Source organism: Aedes aegypti, unplaced genomic scaffold (assembly GCF_002204515.2).
Source record: "Aedes aegypti strain LVP_AGWG unplaced genomic scaffold, AaegL5.0 Primary Assembly AGWG_AaegL5_hic_scaff_712_PBJ_arrow, whole genome shotgun sequence".
Lineage (NCBI taxonomy): Eukaryota > Metazoa > Arthropoda > Insecta > Diptera > Culicidae > Aedes > Aedes aegypti.
This window is the reverse complement of record NW_018736399.1, coordinates 1-15000: the sequence shown is the minus strand read 5'-3', so window position 1 is coordinate 15000 and position 15000 is coordinate 1. Positions and strand designations below refer to the sequence as shown.

Here is a 15000-nt window from a genome sequence, read left to right as displayed (position 1 = left end):
ATTACTTTCACATCCAGCAAGCAAGATTTTCAGCTCATATTCAGTTATTAGAAGTATTGTAGGATAGGTTTAAGTTTGGGATTTTGGAGTTTTAAATTGAAATAAGATGGAATACTACAGAATTAACGCCAACGAGCTTGACGAGGAAGAATTGAATTACGAATTGGCTCTTCGGGGTCACCCAACGGATGGTCCACCAAATACCCGTCAGCGTACCTTACGTAACTTGCTGCGGGAAAGTGAAGAATACTTTGCTAATGTTATGCAAGTATGCTCTCAGACAATTGCAAACGACTTTGCTTTAATTCCTCACAGACTACGTGAGATCGAACAAAAGCTTCGTAACGGACCCGCTCCTGAATGTTTATCACGTCTAGTACATTACCATAAACGGGTCAGACGTTATGTATCGGTTTCCGTAATGGAACACGAGAATAAGAAAGAGTTATTAGAATTGATTAGCAATTTAGCCAATCGTTACTTTCGTATAGATTTGAACTTTTTGGCTGGATATGTACCGGTTAATCGCCTAACGGGGACATCCAACAGTGCCTATCAATCCTTGACAGATGCTGCAGTTGGAAATCAGTCCTCTAACACCCTAGGAAACGCGGTTAATGAAACGCGATTCGATGAAACTGCACATGGCTCTAGATTCCTCGGAAATTATCCCAAGGATAAATCTTCCCAACAGATGGATCCAGTTAATGTAGCAAATCCATTTTTACTAACAGAACAGACCGCATCCGTAATTCCAGATAGGGGTTCTGATCTGATTGATTTGGATCCCAGAGTCGATTTTGCGTTACAGACGAGCTCTGGCACTGCTCAGTCCGTCCCGGTTGTAAGATCTCCTGAAGTATTCGACCAACCACGTGGAAGTGTAGTTACAGCTCCTGATAACAGCAACTGGAGACCGTCGGCGCAATCGAATGCTTATTCGAATTTCGAGAATGCTTCTCAAACGGTTCCACTTAACTTGAGGGGACATAATCCAATAAACCACCCTTCAGTGGGCACATTTCAGAACACTAGAACGGAACAACCAGATGCAATTCCTGAACCGCAGGCCGACTCAACTAGTTATATTCACGTCAGTCAAATCGAGAACTACGTCAAGACGTGTGTGAGCCAAGTGCTTACTCAGCTTCAACAATCACGGAGTGTGAGAGTTGAGCCACAGGAAGTGACCATGGATAACTTAGCCAAAGAATTTGCAAATGTCAATTTGCAGAACCACAGTACTGCATATACACCATTGGAGAGGCAAGCTCCCAGAATTAATCAACCTACCCCTCCTTTACAATTAAAATCCCACGATTTGTTAGGTCAACCAGGTTTTCGTATTCCAAATGAAGGAAATTACGAAAGATCTAGTGGACATGATGCGAGAGTGTCCACTCCACGGTTGCATCCTGAAGTCCCGTTGAATTCTCAATTCAGTCCGGTGGTGGGTTTCAATAACCAACCGCTAATGGGACGACGATCTGAAAGTCACCCGATGGATAGCACACGACCTCCTGTCTCGGGGTCTGTAGGCATAGCAAGAACGCCTAGAAATGAAAATGGACCACCAGCCAGTTTTGGATGTGGGCTTCCGATGAGACGGTTGCCTCATCAACAATGTAATATTATTGAAAAATGGCCCAAATTCACAGGTGAGTCGAATTCTGTGCCAGTAATTGATTTCTTGAGGCAAATTGAAATGTTGTGCCGATCTTATGGGATTGAGAAGGAAGATTTACGCATACATGCTCATTTACTATTCCGGGACGATGCTTATGTGTGGTACACCACCTATGAGGAACGTTTCCATAACTGGGATACTTTGGTCTTCCACTTAAAAATGCGGTACGATAACCCTAATCGGGATCGACTACTGCGGGAAGAGATGAGGAATCGAAAACAGCGACCAAATGAGAGATTTAGTGCTTTCCTAACGGAAATGGAGACCTTGGCCAAGAGAATGATGAAGCCTATGGCTGAAACGGAAAAATATGACATCATCATTGAAAACATGAAGGTGTCATATAAACGTCGCTTGGCCCTTGAACCGATTCATTCATTAGAACATTTGGCCCAATTATGCTACAAGTTCGATGCGCTAGAATCTACTCTGTACAATCCCAAAAGCCCAGTCAAACCGGGTACGTTAAACCACCTAGATATTGATGAGGAACAATCTCTACCGTGCGAAGAAGCAACCGAGGAGGAACTCTTCGCCTTCAAAGCTAAACCTAGTCGGCCTGGAACGGGGCAAAGAATTCACTCAAATCGTCAAGTGGTTGAAAAACCGTACGACGGAGTGGAAAGCAATGCAATTTCAGTGTTGTGCTGGAATTGTCGCCGCACTGGCCATATGTGGCGAGATTGTGACAAGCGTAAGACAATCTTTTGTCACATTTGTGGTCAGGCCGATACCACAGCTTTTCGGTGCCCTAACCAACATAATCTCCCAAGCAAGGAAGAGTCGGAGTCAAAAAACGAGTAGAGGAAAGGAGTAATGAGGACCAAACTCCTAATCCCAAGCCTGACTCGGTCCCTAACTTCAACTATTTCAACAGAACATTTCATATTAACACCCACTTCAATCGATGTCCTCATTTAAAAGTGAAAATAATAAACGAAGAAGTCGAAGGACTAGCGGATACAGGTGCTAGCGTATCTGTCATAAGCTCAGTACCCCTGGTTGAACGTTTAGGTCTAAAAATAAACTCAATCAATTTAAAAGTATCCACAGCAGATGGTACTGCCTATCGCTGTTTAGGATACGTTAACATACCCTATACATTCCGATCAGCAACCTATGTGATTCCTACTGTAATCGTTCCAGAAGTGTCCAAAGATTTGATTCTGGGTATGGATTTTTTGGAAAAGTTCGGTTTCCAGTTAGTAATACCAGACAATCCCATGTCTAAACCTGAATCACTTCACAAGCATGATTCAGACCCATACTCTGATTCAGCTAGTCTAAACATGATTGAAGGATACTTTAAGTTGACGGATCAAAAGGTTTGTTTTGAATTATCGCCCTCGTCGGCTATCAAACCGCAACTTGCGCAACCCGAAATTGACGACAGCCTAGAAATGCCGACAATCGAAGTACCCGATCGCATTATTGAGCGACCGAGTGATATAATCACTGAACATGACCTAACCGACAGTCAGAGGGAAGAGTTATTCGAAGCTATCACTCATTTGCCAGCGACGAAAGAAGGTTGTCTGGGTCGTACGGACCTAATACAACATTCGATAGAATTGCTGCCAGGTTCGAAGCCACAAAAATTTCCTTCGTACCGCTGGTCTCCCATTGTCGAAAGGGTCATAGACGAAGAAGTGGAAAGAATGAGGAGATTGGGTGTTGTAGAAGAATGTTCAGGTCCCGTTGACTTCCTTAATCCATTGCTTCCGATTAAGAAAACGAATGGTAAGTGGAGAATTTGTTTAGATTCTAGGCGGCTCAATCAGTGTACCAAGAGAGACGATTTCCCGTTCCCAAACATGGTCGGAATCTTACAACGAATCCAACAATCACGGTACTTCTCTGTGATTGACCTATCTGAGTCCTACTACCAAGTGGGACTTGACCCTCTGTCGAAGGATAAGACTGCGTTTCGTACCAATAAAGGTCTTTTCAGATTCACTGTGATGCCTTTTGGGCTTACGAACGCCCCAGCGACGATGGCTCGTTTAATGGCCAAAGTGATCGGATATGATCTCGAGCCCTGGGTTTATGTGTACCTAGACGATATAATTATCACCTCGGTATCATTCGAACACCATCTACAGTTAATTCAAGAAGTAGCGAAGAGACTTCAACAGGCTGGTCTCACCATTAACTTGTTGAAATCAAAGTTCTGCCAGAGAAGGATTCGCTACTTGGGCTATGTCCTGTCAGAGGAGGGACTTTCAGTAGATGCCAGTAAGATCCAGCCGGTGTTAGATTACCCGGTTCCCAAAACCCTTAAGGATATTCGACGGTTATTGGGATTATCCGGGTTTTATCAAAAATTTATTCGGAATTATTCCGAAATAACAACTCCAATCACGAATCTTTTAAGAAAAAACAAAAAAACATTTACCTGGACTGAAGAGGCAAATAACGCGTTGATTAAACTCAAATCTGCTTTGGTGACTGCGCCCATCTTAGGGAATCCCGATTTCGGTCTTCCTTTCATCATAGAAACGGATAGTTCCGATTTAGCCATTGGGGCCGTCTTAGTACAAGTGCAGAATGGAATTCGGAAATGCATCGCGTATTTTTCGAAGAAATTGTCAAGTACCCAACGAAAATACAGTGCGACAGAAAGAGAGTGCTTGGCTGTGTTACTCAGCATTGAAAACTTCCGTCATTTTGTGGAAGGCAGCCAATTTATTGTTCAGACCGATGCCATGAGCCTCACGTTTTTGAGGACCATGTCCATTGAATCCAAGTCCCCGAGGATCGCACGATGGGCGTTGAAGCTGTCCAAATACGACCTAGTCCTCCAGTACAAGAAAGGTTCCGATAATATTCCAGCCGATGCGCTATCCAGAAGCATTTTCACGGTTGAGGCTGTATTTCCAGATGCGTTCATAGCCCAATTGAAACGCCAGATTGAAACTCGCCCCGATGCGTATAAGGACTTCCGTATTTGCGATGGGAAAGTTTTCAAATATATCACCAACTTGTCTCCGTTCGATGATGCTGGATCTCGATGGAAGTATGTCGTACCCGTAGCTGAAAGAAAAGAAATTATGCAATCAATACATCAAGAAGCACACCTTGGCTTTCTTAAAACTTTAGCTAAAATAAGAGAAAAATTTTATTGGCCTCGTATGTCAACAGAAATTAAACGTTTCTGTTATTCGTGCGACATATGTAAAGAGTCCAAAACACCAAACCAAAATGTGACCCCTGAGTGCGGGAAACCTAAAATGTGTTCACGTCCCTGGGAGCTCATATCCATGGACTTTCTTGGACCATATCCCCGTTCAAAGCATGGTAACGTTTGGTTGTTAGTTGTCACTGATTTTTTCTCAAAGTTTGTGATGGTGCAATGCATGAAATCCGCCACAGCTGCCGGAGTGTGTGCTTTCACAGAAGGAAATATCTTCACACTTTTTGGAGCCCCATCCATTTGCATTACTGATAATGCCAAAGTCTTCCACTCCAACCAATTCAAAAAGTTATTGGATAGATATGGAGTAACACATTGGAATTTGTCAGTATATCATCCCAGTCCCAATCCGACTGAACGGGTAAATAGGGTAATCGTGACCGCTATCCGTTGCGCCCTTAACAAGCAAAAAGATCATAAACACTGGGATGAATCCGTGCATCAAATTGCCCAGGCCATACGTACGGCAGTACACGACAGTACTGGATTTACGCCATATTTTCTGAACTTTGGAAGAAACATGGTTAGTTCGGGTAGGGAATACGAGCACTTGAGGAATCTAACGAATCCTGATCAAGACACTGGGTTTCCCCTGCATGATGATCAGAAAAAGCTTTTTGAACTGGTCAGAGAAAATCTCTTGAAGGCCTACCAACGATATGCAACTCCATACAATCTCCGAGCAAATAGAAAACATACATTTAAACCCGGTGAGATAGTATTCAAGAAGAATGTTAATCTTTCCGACAAAAGTAAACACTATGTTGGGAAGTTCGGCCAAAAATTCACTAAAGTCCGCGTCAGAGAGGCCTTAGGCACCAATACGTACGTACTGGAAGACCTAAATGGCACTCGAATATCGGGAACATACCACGGTTCGTTCTTGAAAAGAGCGTAAAAAACACAGCTATGACGGCACATCGGTCGTGTTGTGCATAAACAAATGGGTTCGCCTAACAACAAAATACTCACTCTGAGGTGTTACGGCAGCCACGGCGTTCGAGATGTCAATTTGTTTCCTCACGTCGTTGGTTTATTTGGGTTAACTTCCTTCAAGTGATCCTGTATCGCTCAGGACGAAATCCCCAAGTAAATCAGCTCTTCGGTTGAGACGTTGCACCTGCATTTCCTCCCGATTCGTCAATGCGTTGGTATTCCATCAGTTTTCCTAAAAGTAAATTGTACCTTAAGAATGGGTACTCACTTCATGTAAACATTCCAATTTTGATTGAATTACATCACTTACAGTTCACTTTCACTTCTCAAACGTTCAAAATCCATTAGTTTACCTATCAATTAACTTACCGGTTTAGTATTTTCCATTAATTTTTAGCTGCAATAGTATAAATTTTCCACTTTTCCAACAATTAGAAATTTGTTTTCACACAGCTCGATTTTCCATAGCCAGACGTATGACAGCTTCGGTTTGACATTTCGCAATGTTTGGAACCGAGGGAATACCCGTTAGCTTTTTATTAGTATACGAAGCGTTCGTCAACAAACGCTTCAGTCAATTTCGCTATGTTATTGGTGTCAGAGAAAGAGGGCGTGAACGAGGGTTCGAAGTGAGTATTGTATTGAATTGCAGCTAAGTATGAATTACAAGTATAAAAGAACAAATTGATTTTCCAATCATTATTGGAGTTTTTCGGTTATCTTGGAACACTGTTATCCAGATATCTCTGGAGTATATAGGAACATTTAAAATGATTTTCTCAAATTTGTTTGAGGTTTATTGGTTAGGTATAATTATTGTGTATGTTACGGATATATTGAGATGTAGAATGAATGAAGCAGTTATTGAATGAATTCAGCTGGAGCACAATGAAGTAGCGAAAATTTGTTTTTTGGATTGAATTATTAGATAAGTTCAGAAAAGCATACATTTCATTAATTGGGTTAAATTAGAACCTAAAAGATTAAATAAAATACCTTTATTTTATTAAAATTTAGTATTAGCAGACTGACCCACAATAAAAATTTTGAAATTTGAAAATTTCAAAATTTTTATTTTTCACGTATCGGCGAGAATGTAATGAAATCGAATAACCCCTGTATAGAGCAGCTTTCTGCACGAAAGCATTTAGCTTCTTTACAAGCGTAGCGCCACCTCTCTGTGAAAGAGAAATGCAATTCAGAAGCTTTTTGGCTGCGGCGTGAGTACCGTTGCGATCTCACAACGTTGCAACAAACCATCCAAAATTTTTAGAAAAAGATAGGCTGGCACTCAAAAACAAACCAGTGGAAAACGGACTAAAAAAATGTATAAGTCCATCATGCATATAAAACAGAATGAGACAGCCTCAATTTAGGTAGATTTTTTATGAAAAGATGGGAATTTCAATAGCGTCCAGTGTTCAAGGTCACTGTTTGAATGCAGAATTTAGTTGGCATGGGTTTTTTAAATTTATTCGAGTGGAGATCGTGAACAAGTGCACATCGGGAAAAAACTGAGTATTGAAAGTTAATACCAAGTGAAGTTGAATTGAACATCTTAACAAGGTAGTGATTAAAATAAGTTCAAACGTTTTGAGAATTAATTATTAAATTAATTTAGGTACGGCAGAGCCAAGTGATAGGCAAATATTTAAATTAAATAGTGTTGCTAGTAGAATAACACGTGCTAAAAAAAACAACTCACCGGTAATGAGCTTGAATTTCAAATCAATGTAGGCCCAAAAGATCTCTATCGGGATTTAGCTGTTCTGGAAAGACAGGACGAGCTGGCTAAAACCGTATTCGCTGGTAAGATTAGTACTATGGCGTTGATAGAATTTAAATTCATAAATTGACACGTTGAACAGGTATAATCCCCACTGCTCAACGTGGGTGCCAGTCTGGGACCAGAAAGTTGTTCGGATACCCGTTAAACATCCGATAAGCAATCCAGAAGGACCACCCTAATCGCTTTCCCTCCTGACAAGCCACCCCACTCCCATCCGGGGAAATTCTGAGTGGAAGCGTTTGGGAGCATCGTCTACTACCGCATTACTAGAGACGGCCGCGCCACTGGTGGCCAACATAGGAACCAGCAGTATTCTCCAAGCGTTTCACTGCTCGACACGTCACACGGGTTGCCTACCTAATAGCGCAACATAATCAGCCGATCCGCTCGATAGCCGAATCTGCTGGAATCGCCGACCAGGGGTCTGCATCACGTTAGTGCACACGGAGCAGGAATTGTGCAACACTACGCTCGTTCAGTTGGATGTACGGTGCCCGCTGATCGAAGCCCGTCTTCGTATTCAAGTCCAATATCACCTGCCAGCCTTTCCGCCACCCGGCCAAGTCCCATTGGTCGCTGCGTTACGACTACTACCACCACGCTCTTTCAGTTGGATGAATGGTGCCCGCTGATCGATGCCCTTCATCACGCTCGTTTGAATATCAACCCGCCATTCCGACTCGGGCCCAGTCCTATTGGTCTCTGGGTTAACGAGTACCACGCCATCTACCACGATTTCACCACCAAGACGCTTCCCGCCACGCTGCTTCCGATTGCTGCTGCCGATCTTCTGCGCCAAAACAGGATAACAGGTCAGATCTGATTTTTTTTTTATGAACCATAATGAGCTCGAAGAACTTCATGTAAAGCAAGTGACGTCACTTAGGTAAATTTAAAACTAGAATATAGAACATGTTGAATTCAGAATTTTAGACAGTTTAGTTGTGCTAAGACAGTAATTTACGCCTCCACTCAGGGTGATTGGGATATTGATGCTGAAGATTCTTGCCCCGATATTGAGTTTCCTCTTTTTTCATTCCGTTTAGATTCCGTTAGGTATAAAGATTTTTGTTGGTCTGTTGGTAACGCTGAGGTTGACGACTGTTTGAGCCTATTGACCCGCCCGAACGAGTGTCTCAAGCCGGGCCTCTATAAAAAGCAACAGCAGTCTCCATAGGGGAGTGGCGCTTAAACTGCTGCTGTTAAGTGTGAAAAGCTTTCGTTACAAAATTATCTTTTTTTATGCAACTACAACAGAGTATGAACATATCAAGGAGCAGCTTAATGAACAATATTCGAAAGCAATAACTATTCAGAAAACACAAAAATACCATTCATTTATTCCAGTTTCCGTAGATAAAATAGAAGTTGAGCAATTTTCAAACCGTAATGATAGTAAACAAAATTGTAAACATAAGTGAAAAAGTAAGAAATCTGTATCAAAATAGGACGCTCCATCATTGTATAAGAACATGAAATAAAATGCTTTCATAGACCTTTTTTGTTGCAAATATTGCGTACTTTCATAAAATCGGGTCGAAAAGCATTCAAAAAGTTCATTTAGACCATATTGAAAAATCAACCTCTTTTTAAAAATCATAACTTTTTTGTCCATGATTTCTCCATCTTGACCCACTGTGCAAAAGACTTCATTTTTTGTCTACTTTAAGGTATACAAAAATGAAAAAAAAATCAAAAGAAAGATTTTTGAGAAAATGGATTTTTAAGCTTTATTTCCGAAAAAAAATTACAACATTTTTTTACAGTGTAAATTTTTTTCCAGATAGTTTCAACGATAACATAAAACTTTGCGGAAGACACCAAACCGATCAGACAAATAGTTTCTGAGTTTTAATTTTTTGAAAATTGTTAAGGCTTTTTTCTTAGGCCCTTCTCAAAAGTAACGCTAGGGTAAAAATGGCGAACCAATGATGCAAATACAGTCAGGTCTCCTATTAGACACATGGTTGGGGGTAATAGGAATCTACGTTATAGGAGACCCAGGGCTTATGGGATTTCATCACTTTGGGAGTGTTGTTGAATATCTCGTATGCCAAAAGAAATAGCACAGTAGTGTCTTCGGCGAAATTTCAGTGCTAAGTACGATCTACCTTTATGAGTTGAGGATCATCCTTTTAATTGAGAACTTGGCCGGTAGGGGCGCTTTTTCTGATTTGCACTATATGAACCATGAGGGATAAGAATGCAAAATTGTGTAACATATGATATCTCTTGATCCTGATGTTTTGGAAGGTTGGTGTCTTCGGAAGAGTTGTTCAGTAGCTCAAGGGCTGACATGCGGTGGTCATTCTGATACGGAATTACGACACCAGGCGGCGCTAGTGGGCATGAAATTTTTGCCACTAGGCGGCGCTAGTGAGCAAATAATTTTTGTTTTGCGCGTAGCTCAGTTGCCTGACCACTTAGAAAGATGGCGTCTTCGGCAAAGTGGCTCAGTATCACAACATTATTATTTGAGCCAAAAGTTTCGACATTTTGCCACTAGGCGGCGCTAGTGAGCAAAGACTTTTTGTTTTGCGCATAGCTCAGCAGCCTGACTACTTAGAAAGATGGCGTCTTCGGCAAAGTTGCTCAGTATCACAAGAGCTAACATTATGTGAGCCGAAAGTTTCCAAATTTTGCCACCAGGCGGCGCTATTGAGCAAAGAATTTTTGTTTTACGGATAGCTCAGTAGCCTGACCACTTAGAAAGATGGCGTCTTCTGCAAAGTTGCTCAGTATCACAAGGGCTAACATTATTTGAACCAGTGACGCTAAGCGTTAACAGGTTGAGCACACGAAATCGACAAAACCGAAACACTGTGCCATGGAAGCGTTCATTCTGAAACTGCGATACTGCTGCCAGTAGCGTGCAAACCATTCCGCTGTAAAACCGGGATGAAAATCGCGCACGCTTTTGGCTTACGACTGCAGCAGCTACCACCCGATGCGATGTGCGACTATACCGGCTGGGCTGCCCTAGTCAGCAGTGCCAACCTTCCCAAACTGTTTGGGCCAAACAGCAAACCATAACCAGGGAGGAAATGAAAGAAAAATAGACGGGATGTGCGCTACATGTTTTCCCAGCGTACGGACCGACGGGAAGAAGCCTTCATTCTTGTTCACACATTTTTCATTCGGGTTGCGGATGCGGATTAGTGGTGCACACAATTTGATGAATTTTACAATTTTCAAGTGAGAAAAAATCCCCACAAAGCCCCGTTAGAAAAACATGCGCGCACGGAGGAGGAAGCCTCGTTAGAGCCGAATATAACCGTGCTTCCGCAGTTTGTTATGAATGCACCAAGGGATTTACCGGAGTTTTTGCGGGACTTGAAATGTTGTGAAGTAACTACTGCAGAATCAGTTCAACTAAAATGCTGGTAATAACAGCCTAGAGTTCGTGTTCGTTAACCTTTTGTATCCTAAATGTAAAATATTCAACATCAGTTTTGAGAAAATTCGTGACATTGGAGAGAAGGATATTCCCGTAATGTTGAGCTTTGATGAGTGAAAATCTGCTATATTTCTTGCTAGTTATGAATCATCCTGATTTAAATCAGTGTTATTATTCCTAGCATAACGTTTCAACTGGAACAAAGTTTGTTTCTAAGCTTAGTGTTCTTATGAGTACTTCAACAATTGAGAATCGTCGTTTAATTACTTCATACAATGTTCTCTTGCTAAACAGCACCTGCAAAAATGGCAATATCTCTGACTCTTGTTTCCTTCTTTTTCATCTCTTATGCAACGCAGGATAAGGAACCGTACAGAATAAACACCGGTGCCATTTCGGAAGCAAAAACTTCCGGCCGTATTTCGGGTGCATCACAACGCGAGAATTCTGTGCGTCATGGAGCATCCCACACTCAAAATGCGTCAAAACGCCTCGATCCTGCTAGACGTTCAGTGTAAGTATACCTACTCAATACTCCACCCGAAAACTGCAATACACATAGAGACAAAAACAGGCGCCAGAGCGGAAAACTTGCTCATCCGCCGGCGTCGCGTCGTGTCACAGTCACTACCAGCAAACACAATCCTTTCATTCGTTCTAAAAATTTCGTTTCATTTCCATTGTGCGCCACAAAACACACAGATACGCCCTCGTTTGCCATCACCCGGACGCCCGGCTTCGGCTATCCGCTGCGGGAAGGCATCGAAGTGTCGCTCAAATGCGACGTCGACTCAAATCCACCGTCAATGCCGGTCTGGCAGAAAGACGACGGCGAAACTCCGGTGCCGCAGACTGGCGATGGATTCCTCAATTTCAGCTCCATCCGGCGGGAACACTCCGGCTGGTACAAGTGCACCTCGCGGCATCTCAATTTCCAGTACTCGAGCATTGGATACTATCTGAGCGTGAGATGTGAGTATACAGTTTGATTCGATTGGGGCAAAATGAAGGTTTCAAGTATTCCACCTAAATATAACGGGAATCAACGATGTCAGATTTTCTGAGCATTGAGTTCGTAGATTTGACTAACATGATTGAACAACTCTCTCATTACTTTTTTTAAATTCCTTATAAGTATCATTCCAAACAATTCATTCATATCTTACACCTAGGTGTTCTGTGTTAGACAACACTATTACCCTAATTTGGTTAAACATAATTAAGCTTTTATTAACATTTGTTTATCAACATATTACATTTCATTTACCGCAACAGCTAGTCCATATTGGTACAGCATATAACAAGGCAGGCCTGAAAATTTGTTTGAAGATCAAAAGCTTGTTCTAAAGACAAAATTTGATGTTTTGTTAATAAATGGATACAGATATTTTACATATATGTTGAATGCCCTCAATGTGATTTATAAAGTTTAATTCTTATATAGCACTTATTGACCCGACCCACCTTGTTTTGTTACGCAGTAGGCTGTTAGATAATGCGAAAAAAACTTCAATTAAAGTGCCTGTTTTTTTCCTCATTTTGTCTTTTTTCCGTGAGGTTCTTTGACATTTGTATGCACAAACACGTTGAAACACCTTAAAAATCAACTGTGAAGGACTCAGGTAAATTCATTGACCCGCTTTCATGCCAATTCGTGACATACAAACATTATTCAATTTATATTTATATAGAAGATAGATAGACAGATGGGCCCTAGATACTTAAGTTTTCTGATCAATTTATAGCAACCCCTCTCATCGTAACAACATGTCTACTCGTTTTTTTTTTGTAAAACCTTATATGTATTTCGTGATTACTTGTTAATGTTCAAATAAAATATAAATTTTTCTAATCCTATTGAATTTTCTGGTGTTTCAATATGATAGCTAAAGAACAGGCCTAAGAGTTTTATAATAGAATTCCTAGAAGTTCTGTTTATGCGTTTTAAGGCAGGATATACAAATTCTTGTGGCTCTAATGCAGCTAACCTGGGTTCATAGCTTACTATTTCTCTACGATGAAACCTCCAGATTTCTCTAGTGTCTTGACAACGAAATAGCTTAAGGACTGTTCATTTAAGAAAGTGTACACGTATTTTTTAAAGCAATTTGTTTTTTTTTCGAACAAATTCATGAGTTCTCTTGAAATACATGGAAATCAAAGTAATCTCGACCGAATTCACAAAATTTTGAACATTTATTGAGCATTCCTGGATAATGCTCTGACTTTTCTCTTGATGCCTCCCATCGGATTCTGCACAACTTTCTTCGTCACTTTTCTTTGTGTTGCTTACCACATTTTCTTGAGAAAATCCATGGAACTTGCTTATCTTCCATCCTTCTTAAGATGTTGTTTGATTATTGCCCAATATTCCAAATGGGGCGTAGTTATGGGCAATTCGGTAGAATCTGCCATGTTTCAACAAATTCGACTTTTTCCTTCTTGATCATCTCCAAAGTAGCTGAAGCATAGTGAGTCGATGCCAGGCCTGGCCAAAAACAATGGAGGCTTGTTATACTTTCGGTAGATGGCAGAAGACGTTTTTAAATGCATTCAGTTCTGTAATTTTCGCCGTTGATTGAACCCGTTGTGAAAAATGTAGTACTTTTCATACCGCAGGAGCAACACTTTTTTCCCAAATTTTTCTGTTCGGATGTATTGCACGTTATCATAAGCATCTGTTTTTGATACAGTGTTGCAAAATTGGAATTTGGACACTTCGCGATTTAAGCCAAATCTCGGAACGTCAGCTTTTCTGTACAGCATTTGTGCAGAATAAATCTGCGTGGCGCCATGTTAAACCGACCTATCGCTTGGAATTTACAACTGTTTGATGTCAACTTTCTTCTGCTGTCAAAATAAAAAATACACAATTCGTAGTTGCTACTCCGTGAATGACCAGAGCAATCGATGTTGCACAGAGATTTGATGAATGGGGCTTGGGATTAGCTTACCATTCTTCAATGTGCACAAACCGAGAGCTCAAATTTTGAAAGTCAATAACGGCGCTGGCCACGTCCTTACGGTCATCGAGGAAGGGAAGGAATGTTAGTGTGACTACCGTTGTTACTAGAGACCGAGATCATCTCTGCATCTCCACGGTTGTCATGGAAAAAATATTGGATTGGATAAGAGATCTGGAAGTCACCAATTTTTTGTGATGCAATCCATGATATAATCACGCCTAATCGGAATCGCGAAATAATTCGATAATCGCATTGTACGCCGAATAAGTGTTCATCACTCGCCCACGCAGTAGCAACCGACGCGATCAATAGATCAAACACTACTAACGATCCGCGGTGCTTTTTCATTTCACTAAGCGAACAACGCGCGACATGTTTGATCCTGCCCTCATCGCTTGCCCCCCGCAGGAGCAAGCGCCAAGGTCGAAGGATCAAACACAACTCAGTAACATCATTTTTCGACGTTTCATGCAAAATAAGGTTTTCGCGGAAAAAATATGTATGAACACTTTTTTTGCACGGCCGTGTAAAAAAATCCGTGCAAAAACAGAATCAGGTGTATTGCCTTTTCAGTTTTGAATATCGCCATATTGGATTCGTTAAAATTTCTTAAGAAATAATTTTCAATGAATAACTTTATTACTATGAACAGTTTTTAATACTTGACTAATTAACATATCGAAAAAAGGATTACTTGAACTGAGAGAAATCAAGTAAATCTTCTTCAGGTGGTTTATAGTCACTTATAGGCCTTTCAAGAGAATATATGACAAAAGGTTGAAAGACAAAAGGTCAAAAGGACAGAAAGTCGAAAGACAAAAGGTCGAAGAACAAAAAACGAAGGGACAAAACGTCGAAAATCTTTTTTCAAAGAAGGAAAAAATTCCCTTCATGTAAATCATTTTCGACCTTTTGTCCTTTCGACCTTTTGTTTTTCGACCTTTTGTCCTTTCGACGTTTTGTCTTTCGACCTTTTGTTCATAAACTCTTTAAAGACGACCTTGTAGGTACAAGCGCTCAGTTTTTTGTCGT

The 15000-nt window shown here is 41.0% G+C and overlaps 1 protein-coding gene and 1 long non-coding RNA gene across 2 annotated transcripts; one reads left to right on the top strand and one right to left on the bottom strand.

Annotated features, from left to right (window-relative positions):
• Positions 1 to 4661: 4661 nt before the first annotated feature.
• On the bottom strand, positions 4662 to 6330 carry LOC110681321. The gene is made up of 3 exons (XR_002503162.1): positions 6186 to 6330; positions 5853 to 6048; positions 4662 to 4720 (listed from the first exon to the last, which is right to left on the bottom strand). It is a non-coding gene; the product is annotated as an uncharacterized LOC110681321 (long non-coding RNA).
• A 5089-nt stretch (positions 6331 to 11419) lies between these two features.
• On the top strand, positions 11420 to 11991 carry LOC110681323 (nectin-3-like). Its single transcript, XM_021857077.1, has 2 exons — positions 11420 to 11516; positions 11705 to 11991. Exons 1-2 carry the CDS (start codon positions 11459 to 11461, stop codon positions 11989 to 11991), a joined length of 345 nt encoding a protein of 114 aa, XP_021712769.1. The 5' UTR covers positions 11420 to 11458.
• Positions 11992 to 15000: the final 3009 nt, after the last annotated feature.

Coding starts and splice junctions, on each gene's coding strand:
- LOC110681323 (XM_021857077.1), top strand. CDS start 11,459: ATGGAGCATCCCACACTCAAAATGCGTCAAAACGCCTCGATCCTGCTA. Junction 11,517..11,704: donor GATCCTGCTAGACGTTCAGT/GTAAGTATACCT, acceptor CAAAACACACAG/ATACGCCCTCGTTTGCCATC.